Here is a 17,430-nt window from a genome sequence, read left to right as displayed (position 1 = left end):
CAATTTTACTCTTGGTTTGAACCAAGTTGTTATGTTTATAGTATCTAAGACAGTCTAGTGTAGCTGAATGACTGTATCTTTAAATATTCTTATATATAAGGGCTGGTTCAGTCAGTAAAGTGCTTACCATATGTATTAGTCAGGGTTCTCTAGAGGAACAGACCTGCTAGAATGAATTATTTCAAAAAGGGAATTTATTGGATTAGTTTATGGTAGTCCAATAGCAGATGCAGGCCTGAGAATCAAGGAACCTGGTAGCTGCTCAGTCCATATGGCCAGATGCCTCAGCAGTCCCGACCCGGCACTGCAGATGGCACCGGAAGGCCTGGAGGCTTCCTGAGGAGCTGCTGGGTTTCCATCCACCCCGGTCTTCAGTTGCCGCTGGTCTTCAATCCATGCTGGAAGGTTGCAAGCAGCTCTGGCAGCCAAGTGGGAAGAAGAAAGGGCTCTTTTCACCCAGATCTTCTTTATGTGAAGTCCCCCTCTGAGAGAGGCCTGAGTGCTCAAGAAGTGTCCTGTTCTTCAAAGTCTGCTTTATCCCACACTCCCAGATTAACAAATTGGCACCCTACCTGGTATGGTAAAGTATAAGAAATGCTGGAAAGAGAGGGTCATTGAGTTTGCAACATGGTCTTGTGTTTTGGAAATGGCCATGGGCAGTGTGAAGCAGGTTTGCTATTTGCCTTCATGGTGACCCTGTGGGGCCATGGGGATGAACCATGGACTGCAATGGAGACCCAGTGGAGATGCTGGGACCACAAGATTGCTGCTAAGGAAAGCTGCCAGACCCAATGAAGTATTCTAGAACTGTGAGCAGCCTAGCTGGAGGGGCGGAATTGGAATGCCAGAGACTTATTTTTTAATTAATTTATTAGTTTTTTTTTTTTCAGCAAATACAGGCAGTTTTGTACCATTGTTTAGGTTCATCCATGATCTACCCCCTCCCAATGGACCCTCCTTGTTGATATAAATGGGTCGTGCATTGTGGAGTTAATTCACAGTTATTGGTATGATAAATGTCTCTGCATATCATGACCCAACATGTGACTCTGACATTCTTTCCACCCCCTCTTCCGCAAGATTTCCCTGAGCCATGTTGGGTTCATTTTTGGTCTGCTTCAGTGCTGAGGTGTTGAGGGCCTCTGAGGCTCTGGCTGTCTGATTTGGTAGGAGTTGATTTTTCTCTGTGTTGTTCTCCTTCCCCTTTGTGCTGGTATCCGGTTCATCAGGAAAACAGCACCCTTGCTTGTTTCGGCAATTTTCTTTAGTTTCAGCGGGCCCCTTTTGATGTATGTTGGGGCAGCTCTCTCCTTAGGATCTGCATCTATCTGAAAAAGAGAAGCAGATTCTCCAACGGAGAGTAAGTTAGCACCCATAAAATTGAGATAACACTTACTTTTTTGATAAAGAGTTTAATAGGTGTAGGCCCTCTTATACCCCATGATTGATGGTAGCTTGATATTGGAGAGTGGGCTTGTGTTTGGGTATGGTTCTGACTTGTTTCCCAGTTCCAGCTATGGGTCTTGTACCACTGAGGGGATCAGTTAGCCAAATCAAGAGCAGTTAGTTCCCCACCATGGCTGTGTGCCACTATTGCACTTGTGTGGGCATCATATGCCAGAGACTTATTGCTGGTTAGGATTATCGAACTCGGAGATTTGTCACTGACTAGAGTTGTTGGACTTGAAGCTACAGAGTTTGATGTTTGCCCTGGTTGTTTTAAATCTTGTATTAGTTGAGTATTTCTTTGCTCTGCCCAATGCCATCTTTTCCAGTGTGAATGTTATTCTGTGTTATGGGTTTTTTGAGGTTATTTTTTGGTATTATGGCTTAGTTAAGAGATGTTGGACTATGGGGATGTTTGAACCTCATTGGGATTGATAAAAACTCTGGGAACTTTTAAAGTTGGACTGAATGTATTATATTTTACATCATTTATAGATATCAGTTTGTGAGGGCCAGGGGCAGAATGTGGTGGTTTGATTCAGATGTCCCCCATAAAATTAGGTGTTCTGAATGCTAGGTTCCCAGTTGATGGAGATTTGGGAATTAACACCTCCTGGAGGCAGTGCATTGTTGGGGGCAGGCTTATGGGCTTTATAGCCAGTTTCCCTTGCCACTGTTGGGCACACTCTCCTGTTGCTATTGTCCACCTTATGTTGGCCAGGGGGTGTTGTTCACCCTCTGCTCATGCCATTGTGGAGCTTCCCCTCAAGGCTGTAAGCCAAAATAAACCTCTTTTTCCCAGAAGCTGCTCTTGGTTGAGTGATTTCTACCAGCAATGTGAACCGGACTGCAACAACATATAAGCATGAGGACCTTGAGTTTGGATCCCAAGTGTCCATGTCACATCCTCACAGGATGAGGTGTGCCTGAAATCTCAGTGCTAGGAAGGCAGAAATAGGGAATTCCCGGGGCTCACTGGCTTCTTGATCTAGCTGAATTAATGAGTTCTGGTTTCAGTACAGGATTCTATGTCAAAAAATAAGATGGAGGGCTGGAGAGATGGCTTAGCGGTTAAGCGCTTGCCTGTGAAGCCTAAGGACCCCAGTTCGAGGCTCGGTTCCCCAGGTCCCACGTTAGCCAGATGCACAAGGGGGTGCACGCGTCTGGAGTTTGTTTGCAGAGGCTGGAAGCCCTGGCGCACCCATTCTCTCTCTCTCCCTCTATCTGTCTTTCTCTCTGTGTCTGTCGCTCTCAAATAAATAAATAAATAATTTAAAAAAAAAAAATAAGATGGAAAGGAACAGATGTAGATTCTTGACATTGACTTCACACACATACACCTCCACACATACAAGCACACATATACACAGCCACATATACTACATACACATGCAAAATAATAAAATATGTTTCTTAGATTTATCAAAATATAAAATTATGTAAATAACAGCATTGTGGAGGACTGAATGAAATGAGTTATCTTCTATAAGCACTGTACTGTTGTGGGTCAAATGCTATGGGTGGTTAAAGCATGCTGCCAAAAGGTTAATCTTAACATTCTGGCCTCAATTCCTTACTATCCCTATGGAATTCCTTTTCCTTTGCTCTGTCACAAAACACATTTTTTTTTTTTTTGCTTTTGTTACAGGAGAATAAGATAAAGCAAACAAATACTTTAGTACAAATATAAATAAATACAAATACCTAAAGATTGAAAAAAATAAATCATTACATTTTTGTATAGTTTTAAAATATTTTAAAAGTTTCTTTCCTTCTTCCTTCCTTCCTTTCTTTCCTTTCTCCCTCTCCTTCTTTCTTCTTCTCTCTTTCTTTACATGTGTGTGTGAATGCATGTATGGGTACACCAGGGTCTCTTGCTGCTACAAAGGAAATGCAAGATGCATGTACTACTTTGGGTTTGGCTCTACAAAGGTGCTGGAGAATCAAATGTGGGGGCAGGCTCTGAAAGCAAGTGCCTTTAAGTGCTGGACCATCTCCCCTGCCTCTACCATTTATTTTTTGAAATGGTTATTTAGTAATCTTTCCTTCTACATTTTATATCTTCCTTTTATGTTTATATGGAGAATAAAATTTATATTTGGTAGATTTGGTCATTTCATATTTGATAATAAGAATGCCTTCTATCTAGTTTTTGTGTGGTTTCTGCTGGAAACAAGTGAACTTTGGATACAATCCTTTTTCTAGCTCTCCACTGAGAGAAAGAAATGATGTCAAGGCAATTAGTACCTGTATGTAACAAGTAGGCACACAAAGCAGGGCCATTTACTAGTATGCTGTGGTTGAGATTAAATGTTTCTGGACTGAATTAATATTTGTCTACCTTGCATGTCAATACAGTGGCTGTCTGTATGCTTCCACATTAAAATTTTATCATTCTCATTAATGATTTGTTCTGCCAGTCTTTAATGATAAGCATCATTAATCATACATTATCCTGAATCTATTTTACATACTGAATATTAATGTGTGAATTTGTCATTCCATTAACTCTATGTCAGAAGCATATTACCATACTATAAATCTTACCTGTCTTTGAACAAATTTCTTTGAGATTCTGACACTGTCCTACTTTATGGTTCTGAGTTGTCACTGGACCTGGGAGACACCTATTAGTTATTTATTTGTCTCTTAAAGGCAATTGATGATCTTTGAAATTAACATCCTCGGCTTCCTTAGTGAAGACAATTCTTTAGTGAAACCACAGGGTTTTTAATGACTATTAAGTAGAGAGCATGCCTCTGCTTTACCGAACCCAGAACAAAGGATTTCACATCATTCCAACATCTGGGTTTCATTTGTTACTAGGGAAAGATACAATAAATTTCAGGAAAAAAGGATTGAAATAAGTTTTATTGATGAACAGTATCTGATTTTACTTTGGGTCTGAAAATTGCCTTGTCTGTTTAAGTCAGGATATGTATGTGACTTTAAACTTTGAATAGCAGTAAGGACTTCATAGGAAAACAAGGTTCAATGACCTAACCTACTCCCTTGCTCCTCTGACAGAAAAAAGAAAGAAAAAGATATATACCCTACCCAGTTAATGGGAAATCTTGAAATAAGAGATATAATCTCATTTGAATTTCCTCTCTAATGACTGATGTATTTAACAGTTTTTTTGTAATCACATGAACTTGTTAAAGTATTATATTTCTCCATAAACACAATATTTTATTGTAGATGTTATAATTTGTCAAACTGAGTACATAAATTTGGTGATGATTAGATTTTTGAAAATGTTCTCAATGTGATGTATTTGAAAAATTTGAAGTATCTTAGGTGCTGGAGAGATGGCTCAGTGGTAGAGGCATGGGCCTGAAATATCTTCATCTGAATTAAAATTTCCTGTAATGATAAAGTAATATTTATTGTTGTGCAAATTTTCATTCATTTAACTTTGCCTTTCAAAAGAACTCTCTTCCTCCCTCCCTGCTTCTGTCTATCTTGCTTTCCTTTCTGTCCTTTTCAAAGATAGGGTCTCTGCAGCAGCCAGGGCTTGCCTTGATCTTGCATCTTCCTGCTTGTGCCTCCAAAGTGTTGGCATTGCAGGCACTTACATCTCTCCTAAAAAAGAGCACAGCTTGTATTCTTGAAATTCAGATATTTGGCAGGACATATTATCTTTGCAAATATCAGTCACTTCAATCTTTGAAAGGAAATCTTCCTTCTAGTTAAAAGGAATAAGGACTTTTTTCAAACTTAACTCTAAGTAGAGAATTTTTTTAATTAGGATAACCCTATGGCTAAAAACATGCTCATTATGACTAGTATTAATGCGAAGAAGAAATGAAAGATAGCACTGGGAAGAAAATACATGGAAATAATGAGATGAGTTCTAGAAGTTATGCCATGAATGACAGGTAAACTTTGCACGGTAGTCAGAGTTCTTAAATGCTACCCTTAGTTAGAAAGAAAGATGGAAAGAAAGACTATCTATCCTATCCCTTGGGATATTTAAGGCCAGACTTAGAAAAGTGTTGAAAACAAAATACAGGAAAATCCCCTGTCTGGGTTGCCAGAGAAATGGCTTTAATGACCTCAATGTAACTTCCTTTATGCCACTGATGTGATTAGAGGACTCTGGAGTCTGGCTGGCTTTCTCACTGACTCCATGGCGACTGCAGGAGATGAACTGACCTTACTGACTGTTTCCTCTCTCTCCAGACAGGTTAGCAATGACAATTTGTGAAACTAAATTCTTATGTGCACTCTAGTATTGCAAAGAGAAAGTTATCCAGGAAATAAGAATTAATCTTTCCTTCTCACACTATGTGTTGGTGAAGAAAAATTGTATTCTGAAAATAAAATCAACATCAGGTTTCTTATGTTAGTATATCTCCACCTCTAGTGTTTCCACTTATTTCAATTGATTCTATTTTATCCATTTGCTAAGAAGCATTCTTTTTTTTTTTTTTTTGCATGAAGACAACTTAAAACTCGACCTGAAAAAAATGTGTTTACTAGCCATCTTGAAGATTAAGGGTTTCTTATTTGTTTGAAGGTTAGAAAATAAATCTTTCCGGTTCATATCTGGTTCTGTGGTTCTGGTGAGCTTAAATGTCCACTACAATGGACAAAACTTAAAACTGGGAGACAGTTCCACTCATTTACCAGCAAATGTTTCAGCTGCTTATAGGTTGCACTTCTAAAACCTAAAGATGGAGAGACCTGATGGAATCCTAGTCATGGTTATTAATTGGCTCATTTCACAGTACTGATCAAGAGCCTGATATATCTGCTCCTTCAGTTTGTGGGCTAAGGTAGTGCATGGGATAGTAAGTGTTGTGGTCAGGTTCTCGTTGCTGGTAGAAATCACCCAACCAAGAGCAGCTTGTGGGAAAAAAGAGGTTTATTTTGGCTTATAGGCTGGAGGGGGAAGATCCATGATGGCAGGAAAAACAGTAGCATGAGCCATGGGTGGACATCACCCCGTGGCCAACATAAGGTGGACCATAGCCACAGGAGAGAGTGCCAAAAACTGGCATGGGGAAACTGGCTAAAACATCTACAAGTCCACTCCCAACACTACACTGCCTCTAGGAAGCATTAATTCCCAAATTTCCATCAGCTGGGAACCTAGCATTCAGAACACCTAAGTTTATGGGGGACACCTGAACCAAACCACCACATTCCACCTCTGACCCCCATAAACTGATAACCATACATGATGTAAAATGCAATGCATTTATCCAACTTTAAAAATCCCTCTAGTTTTTATCAATTCCAATGATGTTCATGCATCCCCATAATCCAAGGTCTTTTAAATGAGCCATAATACCAAAAAAATCCTCCCCAAAATCCATAATGACACCAAATAAACATACACTCTGCAAAAGATGGCATTGGGCATTGTAAAGAAATACTCAAGCAATACATGACTTAAACAGGGCAAACACCAAACTCTGCAGCTCCAAGTCCAACAACTCTAGCTAGTGACAAGTCTCTAAATTCGATAATCCTAACCAGCAACAAGTCTCTGGATTTCCAATTCCACCCCTCCATCTAGGTCACTCACAGTCCTGGAAAACTTCATCTGCGGCTAGCAGCTCTCCTCAGCAGCCGTTTTGTGGTCCCGGCATCTCCACTGGGTCTCTAGCGCAATCCAGTTAATTCTTATGGCTCTATGGGGTCTCCATGCAGGCATCCAGCAAACCTGCTTCACACTGCCCATGGCCATTTCCAAAGCATAAGACTGTGTTGCAAACTTAATGACCCTCTCTTTCCTGCATTTCTTATACTCCACAGTACCAGGTAGGGTGCCAATTTGTTAATCTGTGGGTGGGGTGGGGGGATAAAGCAGACATTGAAGAACAGGACTCTCCTTGAGCACTCAGGCCCCTTCAAAAGAGTCCACATTCTTCCTGTTGCCCCAGTGCAGGTCAGCTGGACCAATCTGAAAAGTTGTAGTCTCTCAATTGCAGCTGAATGGGCAGCAGTTCACCCAAATATTTTTCTTTCTGTGCCATATCCTTCTGCTCACACCAGTTCCTTTCTACACAAAGCAACCCTGCACAACTTCTCAGGACACGGGCATAACAGCAAACTTTTCACATAAACTGCCTTTAGCCCAGTTCAAGCAAAGCTCTTCCTCACCCTCATAAGCCAAACCTCACAGTTCATAGTTCTTACTGAATTCAGCTCTTTTGACTCTGACCACAATAGTCCCTCAAGCTGTACTTAAAGCACAGCAAGGCGTCTCTTAAAATGTTTATAATGAGGAAAAATCCAAAAGTTGAGTTTTAAAAATGATAATATAAATATACATAATACCACAAATATTTGAAAAATCTAGATAAAAAAGCATCTTCATTACCCACTTAACACACTTTTTCCTTATATCTTTAGTTGGATAACATGATCGTTGGTATTATTATAATTTTTATTAACTTTATCATTGTTAAAATTAATTTGTATTATTAACAATTCTATCCCATGTAACATGTGAATTGCATACAAATGCAATCACTAGAACACACCTGCAGATTTGTGACCATAAACTTGATAGAAACTGATCAATTCTACTTTTTCATGGTAGCTACGAAAATGCAATGTGCATTTCTAATTGCATGTGTAGTATTATTCAATTATTCCTGAAAGAAAATCCTTTGTATTTGACTTAGCCTCATTAAAATACAAAATAAGCTCTTCCCTGATGATTTTTATAATTGAAGATTAGAAGAATTTTTTACATACCAACGTCTAGTACTGCAGCTTTGTCTCTCCTCCACTGCCCAGCTCGTTGCAGTGCCCTGCGTTAGAATACATTTATGCTCCCAGAGACCTCTGCCCTTTCCCTGCAGTGTTCCCATACCAGGTGAGTTGGCACAATGTGTGGGACGCATATGCCTAGAAGCCACTCCTTCCTTCTGCAGAGCAGCAATGTTACAGATATGATTGCCAACCTCTTCAATAAAGTGAACAAATCTCAATATCTTCCCTTTAGTTAAATTCCAGAAAATGCTCCCAGCCACCCCAGTACCACTGAGAGGAAGAATTAGAGTTAAAGACAATCAGATTCAGTTTAAGTATTTCACCTTGGCAGTTCTAAAACATGTAAACACAGGGGTGCTGGAATGTCAGAACTATATTCTGAAGCAAGTGTGAACCTAGGGCACTAGCCTCCTGGTCATTACATCCACAAGCACACCCTTACCCTTCTCCCTTCCCATTCCTCTACTTTTCCAAATAATTCACAGTGAGGCTTCTTCTGTGAGCTGTGTGCATTTTGTCTGCCATGTCACCCTGCTTTCTTTCCTTATTAGCTCTCACTTCTCTTGGGAACTCTTATGTTTACTTACTGGTTGTCAGGCTTTGCCAGTAGGATGTAGTCCCTAAAGGAATGGGAATATTGCTGAGGGCTCATAGGTGCATCCTCTACAGGAGCACTTGGCATTCATTCATTCAAGTACCTTTTGAACGAGCAAACAAATTATAAAATTGAAGGTATTCAGCTCTCTTTCTCTCTTTTTTTGGTGAGGCAAGCCCAACAAATTGGCCTTTAATTTATTTATGTGAGAGAGCAAGAGTGAATGAAAGAGAGAGGGAGTGGGGGAAGAATTGGCCCACCAGGACCTCCAGCTACTGTAATGGAACTCCAGATGTAGGTGCCACCTAGTGAGCATGTTTCATTGTGTATCTGGCTTAAGTGGGACCTGGAGAGTCTAACCTGGGCCCTTAGAAAAGTGCCTTAAACCCCTAAGCCATCTCTCCAGACCTTGGTTGTCTTTTTAACTACAATGCGTACTATTTTATCGTTTTGATCAATTTACTCCAACTCTCTTTTTCCATCTCACTGGGTTGGTTGAGAGCTAATCCAAGTGCAGGTAAAAGGCTCCTTCTTCCCCAGATGCTATGCAACAGAATGCTGTATCTTTCCTTCAAGCTCTTTTGTTGTAGCCCATAATCCCAAAGTGATGGTACTTAGAGGTATGGCCCCAGAAATATGATTAGCCTGCAATGTTAATCCTTATAAATTTGATGAGTGCCTTTATTGAAGACAGACACAGGACAAATGGATGTTCATTCCACCCTCTAGGAGTAGGAGGCAGCCAGACACTGAATCTGCTGGCACTTTGATCTTGGCCTCTCCAGACTTCAGAGTTGTGAGAAATAATGTCCTTGGTAGAAGTCATTGAATCTATGTTACTCTTTTATAACAATACAGTGGACCAAGACACCAAGACTTGCAAAGCCTTCAGGGTCAGTAGAGCATTAGCTCATCCATTTGCCCTTGCTGGTCACTGGTTACATGGTATCTATTGCCTTTAAGTGTCAGTTTCCATGGTGTTCATATGACTGAATAATTTTGGCATGGGTTAGAATCACTGGTCTTGAGGTGCAGCCTCCTTTCTAAGACCGTATAGCTAGTTTTCTCTGGGGTTTGTCCCTCATCTTTTTGTCAACAGTACATTTGCTGAAAACCCAAAGAGCAGCCTTCTTAGGGTCAAGTCCCTCCCTTACTTCACTCATGGGTAGTTATTTCTCTTTTCTCCATCTGTAGTATACTTTGCTTATTGATTTAAAGGAGTTTAAGCCTTGTAAAGCATAAAAGTATAGTTATTGTCTTCTATTTCATCTCAGCAAAAGTTTTTGAGGTAAGAAAATTGTAGATATCTGATTAATTGCTTGGAATAAAAAGAAGAAAAATCTGTATAACAAAATCATCAGTCTGAAAAATTATCCAGTTATGGCCATTTTCTCTATTTCTGTGTATCTCTGTATCTGACTATCCATATGCTATGCATCACTCTTATGGGAAAAGTAATGTCTGCCCAAATTCATATGTTGAAGTATAAGCCCCCACTATCTCAGAATGTTACTATTTAAAGATAGACTTATCATCATCCACTTGTAATTTCACTTTTACCCTTTAAAGTGTTGGGTTTTTTTTTTTTTTTTTTTTTTTTTTTTTTGGTTTTTGTGAGGTAGGGTCTCACTCTAGCTCAGGCTGACCTGGAATTCACTAAGAAGTCTCAGGCTGGCCTCGAACTCATGGTGATCCTCCTACCTCTGCCTCCCGAGTGCTGGGATTAAAGACGTGCGCCATCACACCCGGCTTTTTAAAGTGTTTTTATTGACAATTTTCATGCATGAGAATTAGAGAATTAGAGAATAAGAGAAGGAGAGTATGGGCACATCAGGAGCCTCCTGCCACTGCAACAAATGAACTCCAGACACATATGTGCATCTGGCTTTACATAGTTACTGGGAAATTGAACTACACTTGAGGAAGTGATTCCTGGAGTGTGCTTGAGAGGGCTTGACGTTTTACAGCTAGGCACCACTTCTTGTCTGGTCTCTTCTTCCTGACCAAGGACACTATGTAACCAGCTGTATCATGATCCTGTTGCCTGCCCTTCTCCATCATGATGCTATATTCTCCCAAACTGTAAGCCAAAGTAAGTCTTTTCCTTACTTAAGGTGATTCTTGTCAGATATTTGGTCAGAGAAGTAAGAAAAGTAATTAATACACCATGTGAAAGCACAGGATGAGCATCTACAAGTCTAGGGGAGAGGCCTTTGGGAGGAGCCCTACTGGCACCATGATATCAGAACCCTCCTGCATCAGTTTCTTTTCTCATCACTGTGAGAAGAGGACCCAATAGAAACAGCTTAATGAAGGAAGTATTTATTTTGGCTCATAATTTGAGGGATATAGTCTACTGTGGCCCAGGAGTTTTTGGCTGGGGCTCCTCACATCTTGGCTACCATAGAAGTTTGGTCAGAATCAGAAGCACATACTGATAGCTAGGCTACCAACTTAAAGACCCACAGTCCCCCAAAACAGTGCCATTAGCTGACAACCAAATATTCAAACACTTGAGCCTATGGAGAGCATGTAACATTTAAACCATAGCACCTCCAGAACTGTGAGACAGTGAGCTCCTATTCTGTGAGTCCTGCAAGCTGTGGTCCTTTCTTTGTGTTGGTAGCCTTTGCATGGATGCCTTCGTTTGTGCTCAGACGGGTTGAGAAGGGCAGTAACTCTGGGCTTTGTGTCAAAGCAGTGTTTCCTGGCAAGCATCCCATGGGCTCTGTTAGCCTCATCATAGAACTTTAAGCCACCAGCAGCAGTAGTTTATCCACAGACCACATTTGGCCTCAGGGCAGAGAGGTCATGGAGACAGCAGAAGGGCCTGAGAGAATCTTCTCTTACTTTTCCTTCTACCCTCCACCAGAATGCCATTGAGTTTCACCAACACCTGCTTGAATGGCATTCCCACTGGGCCCTAGTGGATAGCAAATGATGAATTAATGACTTTCTCAGTGGTCAGAGCTACATGATTGTTAAAGGTGAGTTCAGAAATGTTTATCCATCCTGTGGATTATCTCTATAAGTGGTTTCCCCATCTAGTACAAATTCGGTAACCTTCAATTTATTCCAAGCAGCATTTCCACTAGCAATTAGCAATGATTAGTTTATTTTTTTAAATACTTTTATTTGTTTGAGAGAGAGAGAGAAGAGAGAGAGAGAAAGACAGAGATAAAGAGTGTGGGCATGTCAGAGCCTTCTGCTACTACATATGAACTCCAGACTCATATACCACTTTGTGAAATTGGCTTTATGTGGACACTGGGGAACAAAAGCCAGGCTGCCAGGCTTTTCAAGAAATCACCTTTAACCACTGATCCATCTCTCCAGCCCACCAATGCTAGCTTTAAAGGTTTTGCTTTTGTCTGAGATATTAATTTCAATCCATGTACATTATCTTATGTCTCATAAAATGACGAGATATATTGTTTCAAAACTTTAAAATGCTAACACCAAAGTTTGGAGGGTGGTATATAATTGAGGTAATTTCAAATAGTGATCAGGACCCAAGGAAAAATGTATTTCCTTGTGAATTTCATCTTTAGTAACCCATTGGCATTATTAGTAAAACATGAAGTAATGGAAGTAACCATCAGTAGACATCATGGGTCATAATATTATCATTCCTGACAAATATTTCTCCCACTCTCTTAAATACTAAAATACTTAAACCTGTTAACTCCAGCTTTTTGTCACACACAGCCCCTAACATATACAAGTAGTCATCAAATTTCAAAAAGTATACTTTTTGAAAATGAAACTCTCAATCTCTGTGTATACTAAGGGAATCTCAATTTATTATTTTAACTTGGTGATATATTTAAAATGAACCTATATATTACCTAATTTTATGAGATGCTTGCTAGCCTTACTTAAAAGTAAATTTTGTAAACAGGGAGGTTTATCTTTTGTTTCAGACTGCCTTAGACCCACATAGACATTGAGGTGGGAATTCTGGACACAGGAATACATCACTGAAATAAGCAGGAGGGTTGAGTGGCTGTGGGGAAATGATGTCTTAGGCTTGATGTATATACTGAAATCTTGATCATTTCAAATCGTTGCAAATTTTACATAATTGTTCAATGTTTACCCACCTTCTCTGGGATACTTTCTCTTATTTTTCTCCAAAAAATAATGAATTAGGAAGAAATAATACATGTTTGATCCAAATAAATCAAGTGATGTGTGAGTGGGTGAGCACCCCACAGCCCGGAGGAATGCCTTAGCAGATGGAGCAACAAAGAGCGCTAGAGAATCTGAAAGTAGCTCTGTGTCTGAGTCCTGACGTGCAAGGTGAGGAACAGTGAGCAGTGGGGAGGGACAGGAAGTGGGAGGCAGAAAGTGTTGTTTGTGCAAAAGTTTTGCCTTTATTCTAGGAGACAATGAATATATTTAAAAGGGAGAAACACGAGAAGGATTATATTTCAAAAATTTCATCTTGGCTATAGATTGAAGAATGAATTGGAGTGGATCCAAGGTTGGAGCGGAGACTCCAGTTATGAGATGGTTGGAGTCCAGACCAGCAACTGAAGTGAAGCGATGGTCATGCCGTGGGGATGGAGTGAGTGAGTAGACCTGTAGTCAATTTGAAAGTTCGGTTCGTGGTTACTGATGGGAGAGGGGTGCATGAATGAGTGGTTTTGGAGGAGAGGACGTGACTTTTGTACTTCTGTGTTGTTGTGAATCAAACCTAGAGCACATTATACATGCTACACAAGCCTTCCATCAGCGAGTTACATCTCCAGAATGCATGTGTGTTCTCATGTATCCCAGGCTGGCCTCAAATTCCTTACGTAGCTGAGGATAACCTTGAACTCCTGATCCTTTTGCCTTACATCACAAGTGCTGAGATTCTAGACATGTACCGCCATATTCAATTTATATGGTACTAGCAATTTAACCCATTTAAAACATTACTTTGTGCATGCTAAGCAAGCATTCTATCAACTCAACCACATCCCCAACCCTAAAAACTTGTTTCTTTGTTTTTTTTCCCCCTTTGGTTTTTCAAGGTAGGGTTTCACTCCAGCCCAGACTGACCTGGAATTCACTATGTAGATGGCCTCAAACTCATGGTGATCCTCCTACCTCTGCCTTCCGAGTGCTGGGATTAAAGGCGTGCACCACCATGCCTGGCTACAAGCTTATTTTTAATATATTAAACTTGAGGTTTCTGTGATAAATTCCAAATATACAAATAGTTTCCATAGAAGTTGAATGTACTAGCCTGGAGTTAGGAAAATCTCTGAGATTGTAAGGATAACTGAATTCTGCAGGGTAAGTGAGAAAACCCATAAAAGGACCAGTTACACCTTGGACAAACACCGGTATGTGATGGATGAATAGAAGCAAATGACCTGCCAGAAAGGAGAGGGAAGAAGTGGCTCCAGAGCCAAGAGGGATGCCAAGAGTGTATTGAGTCAGATTAGTGGAGGAGCAACTTAAGGAGGACATGGTCAATAGTATCCAACGTGACACGAAAACAAGGAGGCCATCAGATAATGTGTCCTGAGCTCGCCTGCGTTGGGGTAGGTACCAACTGGAGTGAGCTGAGGAACCAGAGATAAGAAAATGTAGAAACAACAAACATGGAGGTTCTTTTATATCCTTTTGTTGGCACAACTCATATTTATGATGCTACTGTAGCATTTCTAAAAGAACAATTTGACCTTTAATCCTAGTACACCTGAGGCTGAGGCAGGAGGATCACTGTAAGTTTAAGTCCAGCCCAAGCTACAGTGTGAGTTCTGAGGTAGAGTGAGATCCTGCCTCCAAACAGAACAAAGAAAACAAATCACCTTTCTGAAGCAAACCGACTTTGGAATGGGCATCTGACCTTCTGAGCATCTCTCCTTGTACCCAGTAGCTGATTGGGTAGTCCTTTTCACCTGTGGCCTATGTGATTGTTCACTACAGAATGTCATGTACCAAAACAGGCCTTGTGTCTGGACATCATGTGTCTGGCACCACATGTGGCACCAGCTAACTTTCCCAGGCTCATCTTTACTTATGGCGTTTTCGTGTGGATGAGTGTTATAAAAGATGAGATTATTATTGCAGAAAACATAAAATGTTCCATCTGTATATTTTCGGTAACTTGTATTCAGACATTTAAAACATTACAATAGGCTGGAGAGATGGCTTAGCGGTTAAGCGCTTGCCTGTGAAGCCTAAGGACCCCGGTTCGAGGCTCGGTTCCCCAGATCCCACGTTAGCCAGATGCACAAGGGGGCGCACGCGTCTGGAGTTCGTTTGCAGAGGCTGGAGGCCCTGGCGCGCCCATTCTCTCTCTCTCCCTCTATCTGTCTTTCTCTCTGTGTCTGTCGCTCTCAAATAAATAAATAAATAATTAAAAAAAAAACATTACAATAGTTGAAACACATGTAAAATCAACTTTCCTGTTGAACCGCCCCGATTCAGACCATGTGATGAGAAGCTGTAAAAATAAGAGACTTGTATTTAGTTTTAAGAGAAGGAAGAGATAAAATGAAACACCTAAACATAAAATATTCCAAACCAGGCAACAGGGGGTGTTGTTAGAAGGTAGTTTCCAGAGGTGGGCCCCCTCTCCCTCCTTTCCTTCTACCTTTCCTCTTCCCTTCTTTCTCTAAACAGATGCTATAGTTTAGAAAAATGCAGTTTCAGAATAGATTTTTTTAATGCTTATATATTTTTTAAAATATATTTCATTATTTATTTGCAAGCAGAGGAAGAGCGAGAGAGACACACACAGAGAGAGAAACCAACAGATGCACCAGGATCTTCCGCCACTGCAAAGGAACTCCAGATGTGTGTGCCACTCTGTATCTGGCTTTACTTGGGTGCTGGGGAATCACACCAGGTTGCCCTTGACTGCTAGCCATCTCCTTGGCCCTATTTTTTTTCTTTTATTTCTTCTTATGGGGTTCATTCCGAAGATTTAAGATAGAAAACTGATGAAACTCACCTTAACTCGTGTATGTTACTCGTTCGTGTGGTACATTTCTGACGTACGTCTTCTAACCCTCTGGCAATTGAACTCCGAGCGCTCACATTTTAGCGCGTCTCTCAGGGCTCGAAGGTTAAAACCTCCATGTGTCCTCTGCTATTTATAGAGCTAGTAAATGTGCGCTTTCCTCTCAGACTTTTCAGGTGCTGGGATTTCATCTGTAAAAAGCAAGAAGAAGGTGGCCCCTCCTCCCGCATCTTGCCCCAACAGGGGACTTTCTTGTGTGGGAGCGCTGAGTCCTTCCCCTGAAAGTGGGCTGAGCCCGGCGGGTGACGCAAGCAGGCTGTGCGCTGCTGGGGCGCCTCTGCCGGCCTCCCTCGCTCGGGCGCGCAGTCTGCACCGGCGACGGCCCGGGCGGCGGCGAGGCTCTGCGCCCCAGTCCTGCGTCGAGCTCAGGGCGCATCCGCCAGCGCACCCTGTTTGGCCAGCTTTTGCAAGCGCTTTACGCTGCTCGGCTGAAGGGAGAAGATGGGCACGGGGGATTTTATCTGCATTTCCATGACGGGAGGGGCGCCCTGGGGGTTCCGGCTGCAAGGGGGCAAGGAGCAGAGCCAGCCCCTCCAGGTTGCTAAGGTAAGCGCTAGGCTGGGGACCACTGCACTGCCAGGGGGGCATGGGGGCCAGGGGAGGAGGAGGGCAACCTGTGGATGGGGTTTCAAGTGCTAATGTGCAAGTCTGCACCTCACTTTGCTTTTCATGCTAACGATGAGTTTATCTGGGATGTGAGTTGCTTTCTAGAGAAACTTCGCAAAGGAATACATACCACACTGGTCCTAATTGCACCCAATTAGCTAACAACTCATGGGTGTCATAGTATAACTGAAGAAAAGGACTGGTTATTAATCGTCTTCTCTGGCGAACAATATCTGACTGTTCTGTTGCGTTCTTGGTTCATGTCCCCATCAGAAGAGAAATGGCTCGGCTCACTCAGCCCAGCCACTGGGCATGGATATTTTGGGTACTCGAAGAAAGAGTTGGTAGTGGCATTTATTATGCAGCTGCATGAAAAGGCCAATTTTGGGCAATGATTTTTTTTTTAACGTATGATGGGGTGTCATAAAATCTATTTTAAAAAGTAGCCTTTTAAGGATTTGAGAAATAAATGCAAAAGCCCAAGCACTGAAAATCATTTGCGTTCGTCTGGCGAAGAGCTCAAATCTTCTATTACTGTGGCTAACTTTATACTTTAAACAGGCAGTAACTATGGTGCACCTAACATCTATTTAAAATATTACATTTTTATTACCGTTAGGGTAGATCGCTTGCTGCTTAGCGGCATGGGGATGTAAAGTTTCTAATTGGCATGAAGCTAAAATAAATTTTAAAAATACGTGAGAGTAATTGTCTGCCCAATTTTAATGCCAAATTGCAGAATTGTATGAGTTTCAGAAGACAGGAGCTTAATGTCTTGTTCTGTGATGTACAAAAATGGATCTAGACTTTTATGAAATAGATGGGTCACTGCCTTTGTAGCTATTCTTTCCCTTTGGCGTTTTACTTTTCAAAATGTTCCATGTGAAAATGGGGAGTTTCTTTGAAGTTTTCTGCTCCCTGACACAGTCAGAAAAGTCATTCTGACTGCGGTGGTTAAATCCTGCCACCTAGTGAGAACTGTAGGCATCAAGTGGGACGCCTGGCACAGAAAGATGAAAAGCAGGGA

At 41.2% G+C, this 17,430-nt stretch overlaps 1 protein-coding gene across 2 annotated transcripts in view; it reads left to right on the top strand.

Annotated features, from left to right (window-relative positions):
* Positions 1-16,206: 16,206 nt before the first annotated feature.
* Positions 16,207-17,430, top strand: part of Synpo2 (synaptopodin 2) — a 187,056-nt gene continuing 185,832 nt past the window's right edge. For both annotated transcript variants that reach the window (XM_045144082.1, XM_004658547.2), the window contains exon 1: positions 16,207-16,343. In XM_045144082.1, the coding sequence (XP_045000017.1) occupies positions 16,239-16,343 (105 nt within the window). In that variant the 5' untranslated portion in view covers positions 16,207-16,238. The remainder of the gene's footprint in view (positions 16,344-17,430) is intronic.

Source organism: Jaculus jaculus, chromosome 2 (assembly GCF_020740685.1).
Source record: "Jaculus jaculus isolate mJacJac1 chromosome 2, mJacJac1.mat.Y.cur, whole genome shotgun sequence".
Lineage (NCBI taxonomy): Eukaryota > Metazoa > Chordata > Mammalia > Rodentia > Dipodidae > Jaculus > Jaculus jaculus.
The sequence above is the reverse complement of the archived record's forward strand: the minus strand, read 5'-3'. Positions and strand labels throughout refer to the sequence as shown.